Consider the following 22383-nt stretch of genomic DNA (forward strand, 5'->3'; position numbering starts at 1 on the left):
TTGCCGGAGGCGCTATTACCTAAGGAACCGAAACTATGATGATAGAGGCATGAGGTAGCAATATGCTGTCAGCGTTGTGTATAGGGGCACTTTGCTGGCGATATTATATATTGGGCACCTGGGGGCGGTATTGTTTATGTGATAGGATGTGTCCTGGCACTATTAATGGGCACTGCTCTGCTGGCATGGTTTATGGGGTCACTGCTTGCAGTTGTGTTTTTCAGGGCAATTTGGGAATACACAGTGTTTTGTGGGGCGCTCTTTTGCCACTGCTTATAGACAGTCTGCTGATGTTACTTATAAAGGGAAACTCTGCTTAGTCTGTTCATGAAGTCACTCTGATGGATCTGCAGATGTTGCCTGTACAGATAAGCAGGGTTGTCATAGGATTCTTAGTCAATTAATTATAATTAATTGATACGACTTTGCTGTGATTCAGGATGAGATACGCTCTTGCAGGACTATTCCTATATCTGATGATCGGAAGCGGCCAGGGTTACAGGCACTATGAGAAGCCAGACAGTCTATCATCCCACAAGCTGGTAAGAAAGAAGAATAACACATTATACTGTAAAGATCAACTTACCATGGTCTATGTCAGGGGTCTCCATCCTGGGCTACGACTCCCATGTCCCTTCATCCTCAGGTTTTCAGGGCATCTTGGGAGTTGTGTTTTTCTAACCACACTTTGGAGATCATTGGCCTGGGTTGATCATTGGGTTGATATGGAAATGCCCATCCATCCATAATAAAGCTGGGGCCTTAGGGCAACCTCGGGTCACCTTGTGGTGTGTAAAGTCTTACAGACCATATATGTTCTGCAAGAAAATCTGGGATAGGAGTATGAAATTAAGTTGGTGTCTGAGGACTGCTCTATCACATGACAATGGACTCTGTCCTACACATAATCATGGGCTGAACAACTCATGACCATGGACTGTCCAACACATAACCATAGACTGTCAATCACACGATCTTAGACTGTCCATTACATGACCATGGGCTGTCCAACACATAACCATAGACTGTCCATCACACGATCTTAGACTGTCCATCACATGACTATGCGCTGTCCAACACATGACTATGGACTCTTCATCACAAGACCATGGACTGTCCAATACACTACAATGGATTGTTCAACACACGACCGTGGGTTGTCCATCAAATGACCATGGACTGTCCAACACATGACAATGGATTGTCCAACACATAACCATAGATTGTACAACACAACCATGGATTGTCTATCACAGGACCATGGACTGTCCAACACATAACCATAGACTGTCCATCACACGAGCTTAGACTGTCCATCACATGACTATGCGCTGTCCAACACATGACTATGGACTCTTCATCACAAGACCATGGACTGTCCAATACACTACAATGGATTGTTCAACACACGACCATGGGTTGTCCATCAAATGACCATGGACTGTCCAACACATGACAATGGATTGTCCAACACATAACCATAGATTGTACAACACAACCATGGATTGTCTATCACAGGACCATGGACTGTCCAACACATAACCATAGACTGTCCATCACACGAGCTTAGACTGTCCATCACATGACTATGCGCTGTCCAACACATGACTATGGACTGTCCATCACAAGACCATGAACTGTCCATTACTTGACCATGGGCTGTCCAACACATCACTATGCACTGTCCAACACACGATCATGGACTGTCCAATACACTACAATGGATTGTCCAACACTCAACCATAGATTGTACAACACAACCATGGATTGTCTATCACAGGACCATGGACTGTCCAACACATGACCATGGATGATCCAACACTTAACCATGGACTATCCAACACAGGACCATGAACTTATTTTTTATCTGCTGGAAGTCAAAAATAAAATCCAGCAAGCAGTGATCTAGAAAACTACGATGAACAAATTAAAAAATTATATTGGAAAATTGTATAATTTCACAATACGCAAAGTATTACCTTTATTAGCTGAAACTGGACAACCCCTTGAATTTTAATGCTTAGAATTCTGCAATATGATTCCAAGATATTACCACCCTATAAAGCTAATATAATGCACAGGTGGTAATGTGATATGCAGTATCCAAATAAAACTCCCTTAAAGAGTGGCAAAGATCCCCTATGGTTCCCATACAGTACTACAGTTCTACTTCCTATTCATACACCCATATACAATATTTTAGTTTGCAGCCACCTAATTTCAGATCTGACTGTAACAGTAATATTGGTAAAATACCAGGATGGCCATAAAACCAGTGTGCATTGTAGCTTAAAGGGGTTATCCAGGAGAAAACATGGCCGGATTTTTAGTAAAAAGTTTCACTTCCTGTTCTTAGGAAGTGACATCACGTCTATGGGTCTATGTGATCTACAGATGTGATGTCACTTCCTGAGAAGAGGAAATGGAACTTTTTACTGAAAGAAAGCACCAATGAAAGACGCAAATACTAAGTGGAACTTTTTTTTTTTGCAAACAGGAGATGGAATTTGGCAACGAAAGAGTCAGGAGGCAAGTGTCTTGTAAGTATCTCCATAGTGTCTATGCAAGCGAAACGTAGATTGAGTCAATGTGAATCACAACTATGGTGGCTCAGTGGGAAAGTGGCCTTACTGAGTTTGAATATACCAGGGGCATTAGGGGCAGACAGGCGAGGGCCCCCAGTACAGTTATGGGCTGCAGCATGACCATGTGACCCACAGATGTGATGTCACTTCCTGATAATCCTAACAGGATTAACGTATCAAGGCTCATGGATGTCAATATATGAGCTAGTAAGGAACGCAGTCATATATAGTCATTTGGGTAGATGCCATTGAATACTGAATTTACCCGGCAGCAGTTCCAGATATTCCAGGCGCTGGACCCATGATGACTCATTGATTTTTCGGAAGAGGGGTTGTAACACAATCCCCATAAAGAGCGTTCACGAAATCTTATGGCGTCCGAGTTACCAGCTTGAATTTTTTCTGTTTGATGCAGCTTTGCAGATTGTCTATGAGTATGTGCATTACATGGACATCATGCTGGAAGGATACGCCAGTGTCTCTAACAAAGCCTACATAACTAACCTGTCGTCAGATCCGTACACGCTACTCCTCATGCCCACCGTAAATGTGTCCAAGCTACAATTCTACATCACAACAGGTGAGACCTATAAGAGAGAAGTGGTTGGGCACACAGCGCCAATTTCATAGATGACTTATGTAACATATACTGTACATTGGGTGATGGAAGCAAAGTGTATGGTTTATGGGGTTTTGAGTTGAACTGCAGTACCTGGTGTGTCCACTACACAGTGAATGGAGCTGTCTGCATCCTGCTCTTTCTCTGTATATCAGTTGCTCAGATCAGCTGATCGATGGGGGTGCTGGACGGATTCTTTCTGATCTGATATTAGTGACCTATTCTGAGTATGGATCATCATTATTTTTACCCTGGGAAACCGCTTCAGTGTAAATTTATTTTATAGCAATTTTTTTTTTTTTTTTAAGTAAAAGTTGCAGGACGGCGAAATGCGTCCAAACAGTGAGCAGTGCCTGGCATAGGGACGGCACCTTCTATCCCCAGTGATATGATTGTCTCTTATTCTAGAGTGTAATATGACTGATACAGGTAACTTATGCACCTGTAAGGACGGATACAGATGGAACATCACCGTATGCTACACTTATCTTCCTTGCAACAATTCCTCCTCTTTTTGTTCCTGTCTGTTTATCCCGGACAACCATATCCCCTATTGTGAGAATCCTAAAAGCATTTCTAACTACAGAGGTAAGTCAGTATGACCATATAACCAAAGCTATAGACACAGTACAATAGCTTGGTATAAGGGGTTAATTGTTTGTGAAAGATATGCCATCACTTATAGACCGGCTATCCCTGCGGAAGGCTAGAACCTGGAAATAATCCTAAAAACAACTAAATTAGTTAAAAATATTTTTTTTTTTACTTTAGTGGCTTTCTCAGATTAGTGGGTAAAAAAGTTGAGCATCATAAAACATCCTGGACCCCCATAAAAAAGATAGATGTCTCTCCCCTCTACCTTTGAAGCCCAATCTCTAATATACCTGACAAAGGATCCCCATTATGTTATGCCCCGCATGATGTGTGTGTCTCAGTACCAACTGTAGTCATGTCTCATACAACGTACTAGGGGTAACTAGAGAATGGGAGTAATCGTTGTAGTGGTGTCAGTGGTAGGCCAAGGACACCTAACTGACTCCGGCCCATCTCCCAAGTTGGAAGGTTGAGGGGGCCTGTGATGTCCCTGATGGTGGTCATAGTTCCCCCAGGGAGTTTCTATTTGGAGAGGAGTACCAGGTGGTGGTCAGGAGGGTCTTGATGGTAAGCACAGGAACAACTCAAGAAGAAGCAGTGAAGTTGAACCAAATGATGATACTTTACTGGGGTAACAAGAACCAAAGCAGCTTCCCGTATAGAGGTAATAATAGGAGTTCCACTGTGGGTGATGGTACTGGACTTGGTAACAGTTTTTCCACAGTAAGGCAATGCCTATAAATAGACTAAACTCAACTCATCTGCCTCACTGTGGAGACCTTACCTTCACCAGTCAATCAGTTGGCTGGGCCATACCAAGTTCCCTTTAAATAAGGGGTGTACCATCAGGAGAAAACAGGGACGCACACATAAAGTAAGCTGCAAGACATATACAAACAATGTATACATTACAATAGTACATATAGCGATGTGCACTGGGACGCTGCAGTCAGACTTGTGGATGGCCAAAAAGATGCTCGCGAGTAATATGGAAATATTGAATATGGAATATGGAAATGTTTTAATTTGTTTTTTCCGAACCTTAATACTATGTGTTTCCCCCCGCAGTCAATATTAATGGGTCAGTGACCCTGAATCAAACTTTTTCAAATGATCTTCTAGACCCGACCTCTGTAACATATAAAATGCTGGAATCCAATATAACTCTCGCGGTAAGTATCACAGACCTGATACTGATACCAGATCAATGATAGTTATGGTGTCTGATATGCTATTTAGGTTTTGAAATGTCAGGAGGGCGGTGTCAGGCAGGAGCAGACAAGGGGGGTGATTTTGAGCTCTGACACTGGCTGCTTCTGATTGGAGCTCTGAGTCATACTCCCTGTCTGACACCGCCCTTCTGACATTACAGAGCTTAAAGAGGACCTTACATGAATTCAGCTTTCCCATTAAGTGCCCCTGGGCTTAAGAGACTGTTGACGTTACCAATGTCTGCCCACTGTCAGAAGGGCATATCTGACAGTCTAGTTGGGCTGTGAGGAACGCCCCCCCCCCCTTAGCATTCATCCATAGCTCTGTACTGTCAGAGGGAGTGTTCGTTATTGCCCAGCCATGACGCTTAGCTGTGAAGAATGCCCCCCTGTACTTGTCTATAGATGTTGTACAGTCAATGGGGGGACGTTCCTCACAGCTTAGCCTCATGGCTGTGCAGTAAGGAATGCCCCCTCTGACAGTACAGCTTTCTAGCACATCAGACACCAAAACTACCTTTGCTTCTTATTCAGGAACGGTGGGGGCTAGAGAAAAAACTGTGCTGTTACCGATAGCTCTTCACTGTCAGAAGGGCGTTCCTGACAGTCTAACCGGAAACACCCCTCCTGACAGTACTGTGTGTAGTGCTATACTGTGAAAGGGTGTTCATTTCCGCCCAGCCATGTGCTGAGCTGTGAAGAACGCCCCCCCCCCTTCCTGACAATGCACGTCCATAGATTAGTACTGGGGGGTTGTTGCTAACAGCTTAGCATCATGGCTGGGTATTAAGGAACGCCACCTCAGACAGTACAGAGCTATGGATAATACTGTCAGGAGGGGCATTCTTCACAGTTCAGCTAGACTGTCAGAAACGCCCTTCTGACAGTAAAGAGATATCAGTAACGGCACAGATGTCTCTTGCCCCCGGGCACATAATGGGCTCTGAATTCAAATCTGCATGTTCCTGAGCACATGAAAGCTCCTCTTTAAAGTGCCTGAAAACAAATACTATCATACAGATAGTGTCACCCACATAGCTCCAAGTAAAATGTCACTATGTACTTTATAGTGCTCCAAAAACGTCCCACATAAAATAGCACCATATAGATTGTGACCATCCCCTTTGAGAGCACCATATAAAAGTGTGCTATGTAAAGTGGTGTTGTGCCGTGTCCAACTTAAAGCATTACATAGTGAATGGCAGGACAGCAAGCAGAAGTTTAAAAATAAGGATTTTTTTTTTCCAAGCACCACCATAGGCAATGGCCTGCCAGTTCCTAGGGCTAAATGTAACCCTACTATGCCACATAACAAACCCTGATCTGTATGGAATCCAAGTACCGTATATACTCGAGTATAAGCCAACCCGAGTATAAGCCGAGGCCCCTAATTTTACCACAAAAAACTGGGAAAACTTATTGACTCGTGTATAAGCCGAGGGGGAGAAATGCAGCAGCTACTGGAAAATTTAAAAAATTAAAACGGTCAGTGTTTTTGGGTGCAGTAGTTTCTGGGAAAGGGGAGGGGGTGTTTTGGTTGTCTGTCTGTCCCTTTCCTGAGCTTGAGGACTGGGTTTTTTTTTTCCCCCACTTGGAATTCAGCCTGGCTGAATATAGGGGATCTGCAGTGCTCCTATTAACCCCTTTCCCGACAGAACAGGAGCACTGCAGATCCCCTATATTCAGTAGACCGGGCACTGTCAGACACAGGGATACCTAATGTGTATATGTGTCACAGTCATTTTCTACTTTTATATGTATTCTAGGGAAAGGAAGGATTTACAACTTTAATTTATTTTTTTTATTATATTTTTTTAAGCTTCTTTTGCTTTCACTATTTTATGGGAGATTCTATACATAGCTATTGCGGCTTGTCACAGACCCCCCACCAAAAAAAAAAAATTTTTTTTTTTTTTTTGCTTGACTCGAGTGTAAGCCGAGGGGAGCTTTTTCAGCACAAAAACTGTGCTGAAAAACTAGGCTTATACTCGAGTATATACATTATATAAAAATTGAAAAGATTATAAAAAGTTACACCCTTAAAAGCCATAGTCCGAGAAGAAAATTTACAAAAATATTTAGTTCATAGACAAGCACCTCCTACTCTGCAGATAGGACTGCTTTCCTTTATGCCTACACCCAATTTTTGGCCTATAAATATTGCATTATTCCATCCCTGTTTTTTCCTTGCAGCTCCTGAATGTGTATACAAAGACCTGCAATCCTCTCAATGTGTCAGTGGTTGGGTTCAGGTAAAAATAAAATAACAATGCAAAACACACTAAATGCAAACAATGTTAATTGCTGCTAAGTAATAATATCTATTTCTATTGTCCCAAGTCCAGGAAGTGTAGTCGCAAACTATAGCATGCTGGTTTCAGGGCAACTGTCTGCTTCTCAGGTCTTATCAAGCAACAATCTGGTGGCACAGTCACTTCCCGGGGTCATTTCATCCCAACTCTCAACATCAGGTAATGAGTAGATAAGGTAAAACATCAATTACTCCTGCAAACACCAAAGATGGGATTTTGCTTCCAAGAATATTACCACAATATTACTAAGAATATAACTACCGTATATACTCGAGTATAAGCCGACCCGATTATAAGCCGAGGCCCCTAATTTTACCACAAAAAATTGGGAAAACTTATTGACTCGAGTATAAGCCGAGGGTGGGGAAATGCAGCAGCTACTGGAAAATTTCAAAAATTAATATGTCGGAGTTTTTGGGTGCAGTAGTTGCTGGGTGATGGGTAAGGGGAGGGGGTGTTTTGGTTGTCTGTCTGCCCCTTCCCTGAGCTTGAGGACTGGGTTTTTTTCCCCTATTTGGAATTCAGTCTGGCTGAATATAGGGGATCTGCAGTGCTCCTATTGACCCCTTCCCGATGGAACAGGAGCACTGCAGATACCTGATATTCAGCCTGGCTATAGTCAGGCTGAATTCCAAGTGGGGGGTAATCAGTCTCAGGGAAGGGGCAGGTAGACAACGAGTGATTATGAAGATAATCTTGTTTCCCTTAGTCCTAACAGCGGCACAATGTGGGGTATTTCTGCCCCTGTGTGCTGGTAGGACAGGCGGATATTTAATTAGCCAATCAAATGCGTGGCAGGCCCTATAAGAGGGCACAAGAACCTCCCCTCTGCGTGTAAATACAAAAGTACCTCCATTACATTTATATACAGTTTTATACATAAGATATGATTCCCAGGGTGGGAAATCTTGTGCCGCTGTTAGGACTAAGGGAAACAAGATTATCTTCATAATTACTCGTTCCCTGTCATCCTCAACAGCGGCACAATGTGGGGATATAGCAAGCAGGTCCCCAAGATGGGTGGGACAAACCCATGACCGAACTTAAACTGGTCTGGGCAAAGGCAGTGGAATCTGCCACTTGGTCCTTCAGGCGGTAATGCCGAATGAAGGTGGATTCAGATGCCCAAGAGGCAGCTGCATATATTTGGTCCACAGACAAAGCACTTCTTTCTGCCCGTGAAGTGGACACTGCCCTGGTTGAATGGGCATGAAGGAAAGATGGAGCCGACAGCCCTTGGGCGGTATAGGCGACTCTAATAGTCTCGGTAACCCACCGGGATATTGTAGCTTTGGCGGCTTTGGCGCCCTTGTTTTTCCCCGTGTAGCTGACCAACAGGTTTTCAGTCCACCTAAAGGGGCGAGTGCGCTGCAAGTAGATCTGCAGGCATCTAACCACATCCAGCTTGTGCCATCTTTCTTCTTCAGCAGAAGAAGGGAACGGAAAAAATACTGGAAGGGAAATCAGTTGGTTCCTGCTTACAGCAGATGGCACCTTGGGACGAAACCCAGGGAGGAACCTAAGCTGTACATGGTCAGAGAAAAAGGTGGTATATGGCTCCTCAGCGGACAAAGCTTGTAGTTCACTAACGCGTTTGGCAGGTGTGACTGCCAATAGCAGCGCCATTTTGCCGGTTAGCGACTTGAGGGAGACCTCTTCCAGAGGTTCAAATGGCTGGCCACATAGGGCGTTCAGGACCGGAATAAGGTCCCATTGGTGGACAGGGGTGTTTACCACCGGTCTCAGCCTAGTTGCCCCTTTAATAAAGGTGCTCACTAAAGGATCCTGAGACAAACGCCTCCCCAGATAGGCGGACAGGGCCGCTACGTGTACCTTGAGTGTGGCCGCAGCAAGACCTCTGTCTAGTCCGTCTTGAAGGAAGTCCAGGATCGCCTCCGTAGGGGGATCGGTGGAGTCCACTTGATGCTGCAGACACCAGGCATTAAAGATGTTACCTATTCGACGGTAGTTCCTGTTAGTCGAATCTGCTCTGGCGCTGGATAGGGTCTTCAAGACGGCTTGTGACAGTCCTCTATTTCTCAATAGGGACTGGTCAACCTCCAGGCTGTCAGGTTGAGTCTCCTCAGATCCTGGCATCTCAGCTCTCCTTGGGTTACCAGGTCTGGGAGTGGGGGAAGCCTCCAATATATGCCCTGACTCATTTGTATGAGCTGAGCAAACCAAGCCCTTTTGGCCAGAACGGGATTATGGCTATTCCCGAGGCTTGGTCCTGTCTTATTTTTATCAATACCTTCGGTATGATTGGAATTGGAGGGAATATGTAAAACAGCCTGAACCTCCATGGGATGGACAGGGCATCCACCGCCAAGGGATTGTCCTCCTGGTACAGAGAGCAGAAGGTCCCCACCTTGGCGTTGAGTCGGGTAGCCATAAGATCGACCTCCGGGAGACCCCATCTCTGGACGATCTGTTGAAATACGTCTGGATTGAGAGACCATTCTCCTGATACGGTAATACCCTGACTCAGCTGATCCGCTACTATGTTCAGGGAGCCCTTTATGTGAACAGCGGATAACTGGACCAGATTCTTCTCCGCCTAGGCAAATATGAGATTCGTCTCTCTCAGCAAGGTTGGTGACCTGGTGCCCCCTTGTTTGTTTATATAGACTACCACCGTCATATTGTCTGACCGGTTTTTGACAGACTTGCCTTTCAATTCTGGGGCAAAGTGTACTAGGGCCAGGTACACTGCTCTGAGTTCCTTGAGATTGGATGACCCCAGCTCCGGACATCTCCATCGTCCTTGTACAGTTTTGTCTTGACAATGGGCTCCCCATCCCCACTGGGATGCATCTGTTGTCAACAGGGTCCACACTGTCGGGACCGTGGACCTTCCGTCTTTCAGGTGTATCCACCATCTGAGGGAAAGACGGGTAGCGGGAGAAAGGCAGATCTTCTTGTGCAATCCCCGTGGAGACCTGTTCCAGGTTCTCAACACTTCCATCTGCAGGGGACGCAAATGCCATAAAGTCCAAGGCACCGCCCTGGCCGAGGATGACATCAGGCCCAGGACTCTCATGGCGGTCCGGATGGTTACCTGCCGAGTGCACAATAGGAATCGTGCACTGGCTTGGATTCTTTCCTTCCTTGGACTGGAGAGGAAGATCTGCATCGCTTCTGAATCCACTATAAATCCGAGGAATTTTCTTCAGGTGGATGGAACGATTTCGGACTTCTCCCAATTGATAATCCTAACTCCTGTAGGAAGTTGATGGCAAGGTTGAGCTGCTGGAGGAGGGCAGCAGGAGACTGAGCTTTCAGTAGCCAGTCATCTAGATAAGGGACGATGAAAAGACCCTGAAGTCTGAGGGCCGCGGCGACCGGAGAAATCACCTTGGTGAATACCAGTGGGGCGGATGTGATGCCGAATGGCAGAGCTGTGAATTGATAGTGCTCCCTGTGGCCGGCCATAGCGACGGCAATCCTGAGGAACTTCCTGTGGAAATGAGCAATGGGGACATGTAGATAGGCGTCCTTCAAATCGAGGGTAACCATCACCTCTCCTGGCTGAAGAAACACAGCCACGGAATCCACGGTTTCCATTCGAAATGACCTCTTCCTGATAAACCGATTGAGGTACCTCAGATCTATTATCATCCTCCAGCCCCCGGTGAACTTGGGGACCAGAAAGACGGGGGAGTAGACTCCCAGACCGAGGTCTGAGGCTGGTACCTTCTCCAGGGCGCCCTTGGTAACATATTCGGCAACCAAGGCTTCTAGACTGGCCTGCTGAGAAGGTGGAAGAGTTTGGGTGGAAACGAACCGATCTGGAGGTGGAAGATGAAAGTCGATGTGATACCCGTGTTGTATGATCTTCAACACCCATGGGTCTTGGATATGGGTGAACCATGCTCTGGAAAAGGAGGAAAGACGTCCTCCCAGGAAGGGGGGCCACAGGGAGCTGCCCCACGTCAAAACTCAGGCTTCCTCTTGGTGTCCTCCTTGGAAGCGCCACGACCAGCTCCCCTAGGGCGATATCTAAAACGCCGTTGTTGGGAAGGGCGTCTATAATTAGAGGAAGAACCTCTGCCTCTAGAGGGAGCACGTCTGCCCCTGGATGCTTGAGGTAGGGACCTTCCCCTACCTTCAGCTAATCCCTCCATAATGGCGTCTAAGCTTTGGCCAGACACCCTTCCCGGCTCAAAGGGGAGAGCACAGAGTGCTGCTTTAGACGCAAAATCTGCCCGCCAAGGCTTTAGCCAAAGGGGTCTACGGGCCGCAGTAGACAACGCCATAGATTTGGCGGAGATTTTTAATTGATGGCAGGAGGATTCCGCCAAATAATCTGCAGCCCTATGAACTCTTTTCATAGAGGCCAGAATCTCATCTCTGTCTACGCCCAAGTCTATATCCCGCTCCAAGACGGCTAAGCGGTTGCGCAAAAAGTCACCAACCATAGAGGAGGCTATGGCCACAGAGGCTTGCGCGGAGGAAGCTGAGTAGACCTTCTTCAGAACGGAGTCCGCCCTACGATCCAGAGGGTCCTGAAGATTTGAACCATCTTCCAAGGGCACCAGGGTTCTGCGGGACAGCTTTGCTACGGCCAAATCCACCTTCGGGGGAGGCCCCCAGGAATCCCACTGGGTAGTGTTAATAGGAAACAAACTCTTGAAGATCCTGGAAAGCGAATGTCCTTTCTCTGGCTGTTTCCACTGCTGCGCCATAAGGTCGGTCAGCGTGGCGTCCGCATGGAAGGCAATATGTCCCCCAGAGGCAGACGTGGAGGCTTCCCCGTCAACATCTCGGCCCACTGTAGACCGGATGGACTTCAGCAGCCTGCCCGTTTGTTCATAATGGAACGCAGTTCTGCTGGAATAACTGAGTTGTCCTCGGAGGAATCATCCTCTGCCACCCGCAGGTGTTACAAGGGGGGGGGGAGAGACGAGGAACGGAGCTCAGAGCATGGTCTCCTGGTGAGCTGAGACAAGGTGCAATGGATCCCTTTGAGGGAATCATCCTGCAAAACAAAAAGGAGAGTACAAGCAAGGGAAAAACTATTTACCCAAGCGATGCCCAAACTCACCATCTCCTTGACCCATGCCATCATATCTCTGGGAGAGGGCTCCACAGGTGGAGGACCTCTGCACCCGCGACAACGGGCCCACTCATAGCCTGAAAATAGGCAAGTTATAGGACCAGTAGTACCCCGCAGGGCACGACCTTTCAAGCCGCTACCTACCATCAGGGAACGGTGTGTCGCAATCGAAGCAGGAAAGATGTTTCCTCTTGGAAGAGGTTTTCCTCCTACCATCCCCAGGAGGGGTAGTAGAGGATGACATATCCTACAGAGAGAGATAATAGACCATGCAACACTGTCACCATGACATCATACCAGCTTTTAAAAAAAGGGTAAATCTTACCAGGTCCTGTAGACCGGACAGAGAGGTGACTTGGCGCCCAACGTGCGACTCGAACCCACGACCTTGAGATTAAGAGTCTCATGCTCTACCGACTGAGCTAGCCGGGCTGGCGCTGTGAACAGGATCTGAACCTGTGCGGGGAGACCCCATTGGATTTCGAGTCCAAAACCTTAACCACTCGGCCATCACAGCCGGTTCCCAATAAAGTTTGCAAACTGGAAAAGAGTTCAAGATCAATGAACACCACAATCGCACGCCTTCAGCAGATACTGCAGGAAGGTCTCTGACACCAGGCCAGCCAGCCTCTTAATTCTGGCCGGCTGGAAGTGGGCGGAGCCACAATCAAAGCAGGTGAGGCAACCTGCCCAGACAACTAACCCTGTAATCAGGGGTCTGCAAAGATATACATTCCCCCCCACCAAGAGGCCCTTAACATGGGCACTTACCCCCACATCTCCCCGTCTTTTCCGGCCTTTAATAAGGCCTGAATCTTCCCTGAGTGAGCGGCCGCCAGCGCCAGGCCGTTGCCATGGCGCTATGATACTTCCGGCGAAACCGGAAGTGCGCGCTTACAGCGGCCGGCAGTCCGCGCGGCCACCAGAGGCGGCATGCGGAGTCCCTGGACTCTCACCAAAATGTCAGGTAAGTCACAAGGAGCAGGGGAAGCGGAGGAGAGGGGGGGCAGGGGGGATAGAGGGGGGTAGCCACACATGGCTAACAAGCACCTTCTCCCCGCAGGGCACAGAAGGTGACAAGAAGAAAACAACCGCTCAGGAGGTGAGTGATCCTGCTGAGCTTCTCAAAGAGGACACAAGTCCTCCCACCTGTCCTCTGTCCACACAGGACAGAAAAAAACACGCAGAGGGGAGGTTCTTGTGCCCTCTTATAGGGCCTGCCACGCATTTGATTGGCTAATTAAATATCCGCCTGTCCTACCAGCACACAGGGGCAGAAATACCCCACATTGTGCCGCTGTTGAGGACGACAGGGAACATATTTTTTCCAGCTACGACGTTTACCGTTCAGGAAAAATATTTTTATAGATTTGTAGAGCGGACGTTTTCGGACACAGGGATACCTAACATGTATTTGTTTCACACTATTAGTTTTATATGTGTTCTAGGGAATCTAGGGAAGGGGGGGTGATCACTAATGCAATGCATTACAATGCTAATGCATTGCCATACATTGCAAAAATTGTCATTTCTTTTGCAGGCTGCATAGAGCAGCCTGCAAAAGAAAAGCAGTGCAACCAAGGAGCCTTTACAGAGACACTGAGGGGAATCCCCGGCAGGAGCACTGAGGAGGTGAAGGAGAACCTCGGTCACCGAACATGAAGGGGAACTGTGGCGGCCACAAGCAAATGCGCTGAGGGGAATCCCCGGCAGACTCGGCTGCCTGCAATTCCTCTCAGCGCTTTTGAGGTCTTCCTTCAGGTCCGCACTCCTGCCGGCGGCCGGGGATTCCCCTTCAGCTCTGGCGGCCGGGGATCTCCCTCAGCACTTCAGGGCCGCATTTGAGAGAGTGGTCGTGCCCGCTCCCTCATCTCTCCAGGGGCATGGCGGCCCCTGCCGCATCCTGGCATCGGAGGGCATCTCCACAGTAACTCCAGTGCTCAGCAACTCATTACCACTGTAAGAGTTAAGGCCAGTTCACACAGAGTTAACGGGCTCGCATTCTGGCACATATACACGTGTCAGAATGTGAGCGCTCAAAACAGATCCCATTCATTTCAATGGGTCGTTACGGGCATATAACGCGTATATATAATATAATATATATATATATATATATATCATATATATATATATAATACTGCTCCTATGTACAAGAATATAACTAAAGCATATAGAAAAGGATAGTAGGATCCGCTCGACCAGGTAAGTTAAAAAAATAACTTTTAATCCGACATGGTTAAAAAACACACAAAAGTAAATAGATGTGAAATGACAAAAAAGAAGAAAAATGGTGATTAAAACCACATTCTGATAGCTCTAGCTGACGCGTTTCAAGACGCAAGGTCTCTTACTCATAGCTTTGCTTGAAGCAAAGCTATGAGTAAGAGACCTTGCGTCTTGAAACGCGTCAGCTAGAGCTATCAGAATGTGGTTTTAATCACCATTTTTCTTCTTTTTTGTCATTTCACATCTATTTACTTTTGTGTGTTTTTTAACCATGTCGGATTAAAAGTTATTTTTTAACTTACCTGGTCGAGCGGATCCTACTATCCTTTTCTATATGCTTCAACTACAAAGTGCCTTAGTCAGAGGCCAGGATCGTGCACCCAGGAATTATAAGGACTTATCAAGCTAACTGGAGGTGGTGAGCTATATGCTTATTTTTCTTATCTATTTAAGAATATAACTACTATAATACTGCCCTATGTACAAGAATATAACTACTATAATACTGCTCCTATGTACAAGAATATAACTACTATAATACTGCTCCTATGTACAAGAATATAACTACTATAATACTGCTCCTATGTACAAGAATATAACTACTATAATACTGCTCCCATGTACAAGAATATAACTATTATAATACTACTCCTATGTACAAGAATATAACTACTATAATACTGCTCCTATGTACAAGAATATAACTATTATAATACTGCCCCTATGTATGGGAATATAACTACTGTAATACTGTATTGCTGCTATGTACAAGAATATAACTACTATAATACTGCTCCTATGTATAAGAATATAACTACTATAATACTACCTCCTATGTACAAGAATATAACCACTATAATTTGGCTCTTATGTACAAGAATATAACTACTATAATACTACCTCCTATGTACAAGAATATAACTAATATAATACTACCTACTATGTAAAAGAATATAACTACTATAATACTACATCCTATGTACAAGAATATAATTAATATAATACTACTCCTATATACAAGAATATAACTACTATAATACTACCTCCTATGTACAAGAATATAACGATTATAATACTGCCCCCTATGTACGGGAATATAACTACTGTAATACTGTACTGCTGCTATGTACAAGAATATTAACTACTATAATACTGCCCACTATGTACAAGAATATAACTACTATAATACTGTTCCTATGTACAAGAATATAACTACTAGAGATGAGCGAACAGTGTTCTATCGAACTCATGTTCGATCGGATATTAGGCTGTTCGGCATGTTCGAATCGAATCGAACACCGCGTGGTAAAGTGCGCCATTACTCGATTCCCCTCCCACCTTCCCTGGCGCCTTTTTTGCTCCAATAACAGCGCAGGGTAGGTGGGACAGGAACTACGACACCGGTGACGTTGAGAAAAGTAGGCAAAACCCATTGGCTGCCGAAAACATGTGACCTCTAATTTAAAAGAACAGCGCCGCCCAGGTTCGCGTCATTCTGAGCTTGCAATTCACCGAGGACGGAGGTTTCCGTCCAGCTAGCTAGGGCTTAGATTCTGGGTAGGCAGGGACAGGCTAGGATAGGAAGGAGAAGACAACCACAACAGCTCTTGTAAGAGCTAAATTCCAGGGAGAAGCTTGTCAGTGTAACGTGGCACTGACGGGCTCAATCGCCGCAACCCAGCTTTCCCAGGATCCTGAATAGAATACACTGTCAGTGTATTCCCGTATACCCGATATATACCCCGATACCCGTTCCAACGGTGTGCCCCCCCACCTTCACCCCAGAAATACCCTGCAAGTCCCCTAGCAATAGAATTGGGGCTATATACACCCACAATTTTTACTACTGGTATACAGTGCCATTGTCTGACTGGGAATTCAAAGAATATATTGGGAATACAAATACCCTCATTTCTTGCTACTGCCATATAGTGCCAGTGTCTGACTGGGAATTCAAAGAATATATTGGGGTTACGTGCACCCACAATTTTTACTACTGGTATACAGTGCCATTGTCTGACTGGGAATTCAAAGAATATATTGGGAATACAAATACCCTCATTTCTTGCTACTGCCATATAGTGCCAGTGTCTGACTGGGAATTCAAAGAATATATTGGGGTTACGTGCACCCACAATTTTTACTACTGGTATACAGTGCCATTGTCTGACTGGGAATTCAAAGAATATATTGGGAATACAAATACCCTCATTTCTTGCTACTGCCATATAGTGCCAGTGTCTGACTGGGAATTCAAAGAATATATTGGGGTTACGTGCACCCACAATTTTTACTACTGGTATACAGTGCCATTGTCTGACTGGGAATTCAAAGAATATATTGGGGTTATAAATACCCTCATTTCTTGCTACTGCCATATAGTGCCAGTTTCTGACTGGTAATTCAAAGAATATATTGGGGTTACGTGCACCCACAATTTTTACTACTGGTATACAGTGCCATTGTCTGACTGGGAATTCAAAGAGTATATTGGGAATACAAATACCCTCATTTCTTGCTACTGCCATATAGTGCCAGTGTCTGACTGGGAATTCAAAGAATATATTGGGGTTACGTGCACCCACAATTTTTACTACTGGTATACAGTGCCATTGTCTGACTGGGAATTCAAAGAATATATTGGGGTTATAAATACCCTCATTTCTTGCTACTGCCATATAGTGCCAGTTTCTGACTGGTAATTCAAAGAATATATTGGGGTTACGTGCACCCACAATTTTTACTACTGGTATACAGTGCCAATTTCTAACTAGGAATTCAAAATGCGCAAGGCTCCCGGAAAGGGACGTGGACGAGGCCGTGGGCGAGGTCGGGGGAATGGTTCTGGGGAGCAAGGTAGCAGTGAAGCCACAGGGCGTCCCGTGCCTACTCCTGTGGGGCAGCAAGCATTGCGCCACTCCACAGTACCAGGGTTGCTTGCCACATTAACTAAACTGCAGGGTACAAACCTTAGTAGGCCCGAGAACCAGGAACAGGTCTTGCAATGGCTGTCAGAGAACGCTTACAGCACATTGTCCAGCAGCCAGTCAGACTCTGCCTCCTCTCCTCCTATTACCCAACAGTCTTGTCTTCCTTCCTCCCAAAATTCCGAAGCTTTACAGAACAATAACCCAAACTGTCCCTGCTCCCCAGAGCTGTTCTCCGCTCCTTTCATTGTCCCTCAACCTGCCTCTCCACGTCACGATTCCACGAACCTAACAGAGGAGCATCTGTGTCCAGATGCTCAAACACTAGAGTCTCCTCCATCTCCGTTCGATTTGGTGGTGGATGACCAGCAACCCACCCTCATCGACGATGATGTGACGCAGTTGCCGTCAGGGCATCCAGTTGACCGGCGCATTGTGCGGGAGGAGGAGATGAGACAGGAGTTGGAAGAGGAAGTGGTGGATGATGAGGACACTGACCCGACCTGGACAGGGGGGATGTCAAGCGGGGAAAGTAGTGTGGATGTTGAGGCAGGTGCAGCACCAAAAAGGGTAGCTAGAGGCAGAGGCAGAGGTCAGCAGCTTAGGCGAAGCCAGGCCACACCCGGAATCTCCCAAGATGTTCCAGTTCGTACCCAGCCCCGAAAAACTCCCACCTCGAGGGCACGTTTCTCGAAGGTGTGGAGTTTTTTCAAGGAATGCGCCGAGGACAGATATAGTGTTGTCTGCACAATTTGCCTCTCGAAATTGATTAGGGGCTCTGAGAAGAGCAACCTGTCCACCACTTCAATGCGCCGTCATTTGGAATCCAAGCACTGGAATCAGTGGCAGGCAGCAACGGCAGGACAAAGGCCGCCTGCCGTTCACGCCACTGCCACTGCCTCTGCCACTGCCACTGCTGACTGTGCTGGCGATGCACTCCAGAGGACGAGCCAGGACACCACTTCATCTGCCTCCGCCACTTTGTTGACTTCTACCTCATCCTCCCCTGGTCCTGTCTTATCTCCTTCTCCTGCACCATCAAAGGCACCATCAGGCGTTTCTTTACAACAACCCACCATCTCTCAGACATTGGAGCGGCGGCAGAAATACACTGCTAACCACCCACACGCGCAAGCCTTGAACGCCAACATCGCTAAACTGCTGGCCCAGGAGATGTTGGCGTTCCGGCTTGTTGAAACTCCCGCCTTCCTGGACCTGATGGCAACTGCGGCACCTCGCTATGCGGTCCCTAGCCGTCACTACTTCTCCCGGTGTGCCGTCCCCGCCTTGCACCAGCACGTGTCACTCAACATCAGGCGGGCCCTTAGTTCCGCGCTTTGCACAAAGGTCCACTTGACCACCGACGCGTGGACAAGTGCATGCGGACAGGGACGCTACATTTCACTGACGGCACACTGGGTGAATGTAGTTGAGGCTGGGACTGCTTCCCAAACTGGCCCGGTGTACCTCGTCTCCCCGCCTAACATTCCTGGCAGGGACACGAGAAGAACACCCCCCTCCTCCTCCTCCTCCTCTACCGCCTCCTCCTCCGCCACCGCCTCCTCCTCCGCCACCGCCTCCTCCTCCGCTGTTAGATTGACCCCAGCTACGAGTTGGAAACGTTGCAGCACTGGCGTTGGTAGACGTCAGCAGGCTGTGCTGAAGCTGATCAGCTTGGGGGACAGACAGCACACTGCCTCCGAGGTGAGGGATGCCCTCCTCGATGAGACGGCAATATGGTTTGAGCCGCTGCACCTGGGCCCAGGCATGGTCGTTTGTGATAACGGCCGGAACCTGGTAGCAGCTCTGGAGCTTGCCGGACTCCAACATGTTCCATGCCTGGCCCACGTCTTCAACCTAGTGGTGCAACGTTTCCTAAAGAGCTACCCCAATGTTCCAGAGCTACTGGTGAAAGTGCGGCGCATGTGCGCCCACTTTCGCAAGTCGACAGTAGCCGCTGCTAGCTTAAAATCTCTCCAGCAACGCCTGCATGTGCCACAACACCGGCTTTTGTGCGACGTCCCCACACGCTGGAACTCAACGTTTCAGATGTTGAATAGAGTGGTTGAGCAGCAGAGACCTTTGATGGAATACCAGCTACAAAACCCTAGGGTGCCACAAAGTCAGCTGCCTCAGTTTCACATCCATGAGTGGCCATGGATGAGAGACCTTTGTGACATCCTACGGGTCTTTGAGGAGTCCACAAGGAGGGTGAGCTCTGAGGATGCGATGGTGAGCCTTACAATCCCGCTCTTGTGTGTTCTGAGAGAATCCCTGATTGACATCAGGGATAACTCAGATCACACAGAGGAGTTAGGGATAGCATCCGATCCGTCACAGCTGGAGAGTAGGTCCACACATCTGTCCGCTTCACTGCGTTTAATGGAGGAGGAGGAGGAGGAGGAGGAGGAAGAAGAGTTGTCCGATGATGTGATGGTGATACAGGAGGCTTCCGGGCAACTTCGAATCGTCCCATTGTTGCAGCGCGGATGGGTAGACATGGAGGATGAGGAGGAAATGGAGATTGAACTTTCCGGTGGGGCCAGAGGAGTCATGCCAACTAACACTGTGGCAGACATGGCTGAGTTCATGTTGGGGTGCTTTACAACCGACAAGCGTATTGTCAAAATCATGGAGGACAACCAGTACTGGATCTTTGCTATCCTTGACCCCCGGTATAAAAACAACATCTCGTCTTTTATTCCGGTAGAGGGGAGGGCCAATCGCATCAATGCTTGCCACAGGCAATTGGTGCAGAATATGATGGAGATGTTTCCAGCATGTGACGTTGGCGGCAGGGAGGGCAGTTCCTCCAGTAGGCAACCAAGTTCTCACCGGTCCACACAAACGAGGGGCACACTGTCTAAGGTCTGGGACACCTTGATGGCACCCCCTCGCCAAAGTGCCGCCACGGAGGGTCCAAGTGTCACCAGGCGTGAGAAGTATAGGCGCATGTTGCGGGAATACCTTTCCGACCACAGCCCTGTCCTCTCCGACCCCTCTGCGCCCTACACGTATTGGGTGTCGAAGTTGGACCTGTGGCTTGAACTTGCCCTATATGCCTTGGAGGTGCTGTCCTGTCCTGCCGCTAGCGTCCTATCTGAGAGGGTGTTCAGTGCAGCCGGTGGCATCATCACTGACAAGCGCACCCGTCTGTCAGCTGAGAGTGCCGACCGGCTCACTTTGATAAAAATGAACCACCACTGGATAGAGCCTTCATTTTTGTGCCCACCTGTGTAAAGCACCCCAACATGAAACTCCATGTCTGTACTCAACCTCTCCAATTCCTCCGCATCCTCATACTCATCCACCATAAGCGTTGCACAATTCTGCTAATACTAGGCTCCCTCCAACATGATTTCCCCCAACTCTGCTGGTTAGAGGCTCCCTCCACCCTGATTTCCACCAACTCTGCTGGTTAGAGGCTCCCTCCACCCTGCTTTCCCACAACTCTGCTGGTTAGAGGCTCCCTCCACCATGAATTTGCCCAAACTGGGCTGGTTAGAGGCTCCCTCCACCATGAATTGGTCCAAACTGGGTTTTTTAGAGGCTCCCTCCACCATGAATTGGTCCAAACTGGGGTTTTTAGAGGCTCCCTCCACCATGAATTGGTCCAAACTGGGCTGTTTAGCGGCTCCCTCCACCATTAATTGGTCCAAACTGGGCTGGTTAGAGGCTCCCTCCACCATGAATTTGCCCAAACTGGGCTGGTTAGAGGCTCCCTCCACCATGAATTTGCCCAAACTGGGCTGGTTAGAGGCTCCCTCCACCATGAATTGGTCCAAACTGGGTTTTTTAGAGGCTCCCTCCACCATGAATTTGCCCAAACTGGGCTGTTTAGAGGCTCCCTCCACCATGAATTGGTCCAAACTGGGCTGTTTAGAGGCTCCCTCCACCATTAATTGGTCCAAACTGGGCTGGTTAGAGGCTCCCTCCACCATGAATTTCCCAAAACTTGGCTGTTTAGAGGCTCCCTCCACCATTAATTGGTCCAAACTGGGCTGGTTAGAGGCTCCCTCCACCATGAATTTGCCCAAACTGGGCTGTTTAGAGGCTCCCTCCACCATGAATTGGTCCAAACTGGGTTTTTTAGAGGCTCCCTCCACCATGAATTGGTCCAAACTGGGCTGTTTAGAGGCTCCCTCCACCATGAATTTGCCCAAACTGGGCTGTTTAGCGGCTCCCTCCACCATTAATTGGTCCAAACTGGGCTGGTTAGAGGCTCCCTCCACCATGAATTTGCCCAAACTGGGCTGTTTAGAGGCTCCCTCCACCATGAATTTGCCCAAACTGGGCTGGTTAGAGGCTCCCTCCACCATGAATTGGTCCAAACTGGGGTTTTTAGAGGCTCCCTCCACCATGAATTGGTCCAAACTTGGCTGTTTAGAGGCTCCCTCCACCATGAATTGGTCCAAACTGGGGTGGTTAGAGGCTCCCTCCACCATTAATTGGTCCAAACTGGGCTGGTTAGAGGCTCCCTCCACCATTAATTGGTCCAAACTGGGCTGGTTAGAGGCTCCCTCCACCATGAATTGGTCCAAACTGGGGTTTTTAGAGGCTCCCTCCACCATGAATTGGTCCAAACTTGGCTGTTTAGAGGCTCCCTCCACCATTAATTGGTCCAAACTGGGCTGGTTAGAGGCTCCCTCCACCATGAATTGGTCCAAACTGGGTTTTTTAGAGGCTCCCTCCACCATGAATTGGTCCAAACTGGGGTTTTTAGAGGCTCCCTCCACCATGAATTGGTCCAAACTGGGCTGTTTAGCGGCTCCCTCCACCATTAATTGGTCCAAACTGGGCTGGTTAGAGGCTCCCTCCACCATGAATTTGCCCAAACTGGGCTGGTTAGA

The 22383-nt window shown here is 47.6% G+C and overlaps 2 protein-coding genes and 1 non-coding gene across 3 annotated transcripts in view; 1 reads left to right on the forward strand and 2 right to left on the reverse strand.

Moving 5' to 3' along the window:
• LOC142198579 (uncharacterized) overlaps positions 1–22383 on the reverse strand; it is a 302293-nt gene that overhangs the window by 131999 nt on the left and 147911 nt on the right. The window lies entirely within an intron of this gene.
• ADGRF3 (adhesion G protein-coupled receptor F3) overlaps positions 2516–22383 on the forward strand; it is a 36779-nt gene continuing 16911 nt past the window's right edge. The window contains exons 1-6 of the mRNA XM_075266919.1: positions 2516–2540; positions 3001–3165; positions 3613–3792; positions 4867–4970; positions 7203–7261; positions 7350–7480. Coding sequence (XP_075123020.1) covers positions 3033–3165; positions 3613–3792; positions 4867–4970; positions 7203–7261; positions 7350–7480 — 607 coding nt within the window. The 5' untranslated portion in view covers positions 2516–2540; positions 3001–3032. The remainder of the gene's footprint in view (positions 2541–3000; positions 3166–3612; positions 3793–4866; positions 4971–7202; positions 7262–7349; positions 7481–22383) is intronic.
• On the reverse strand, positions 12813–12894 carry TRNAS-CGA (transfer RNA serine (anticodon CGA)). Its single transcript has one exon. It is a non-coding gene; the product is annotated as a tRNA-Ser (tRNA).

The sequence above is a fragment of the Leptodactylus fuscus genome, chromosome 3 (genome assembly GCF_031893055.1).
Source record: "Leptodactylus fuscus isolate aLepFus1 chromosome 3, aLepFus1.hap2, whole genome shotgun sequence".
In the NCBI taxonomy this organism is placed as follows: Eukaryota; Metazoa; Chordata; class Amphibia; order Anura; family Leptodactylidae; genus Leptodactylus; species Leptodactylus fuscus.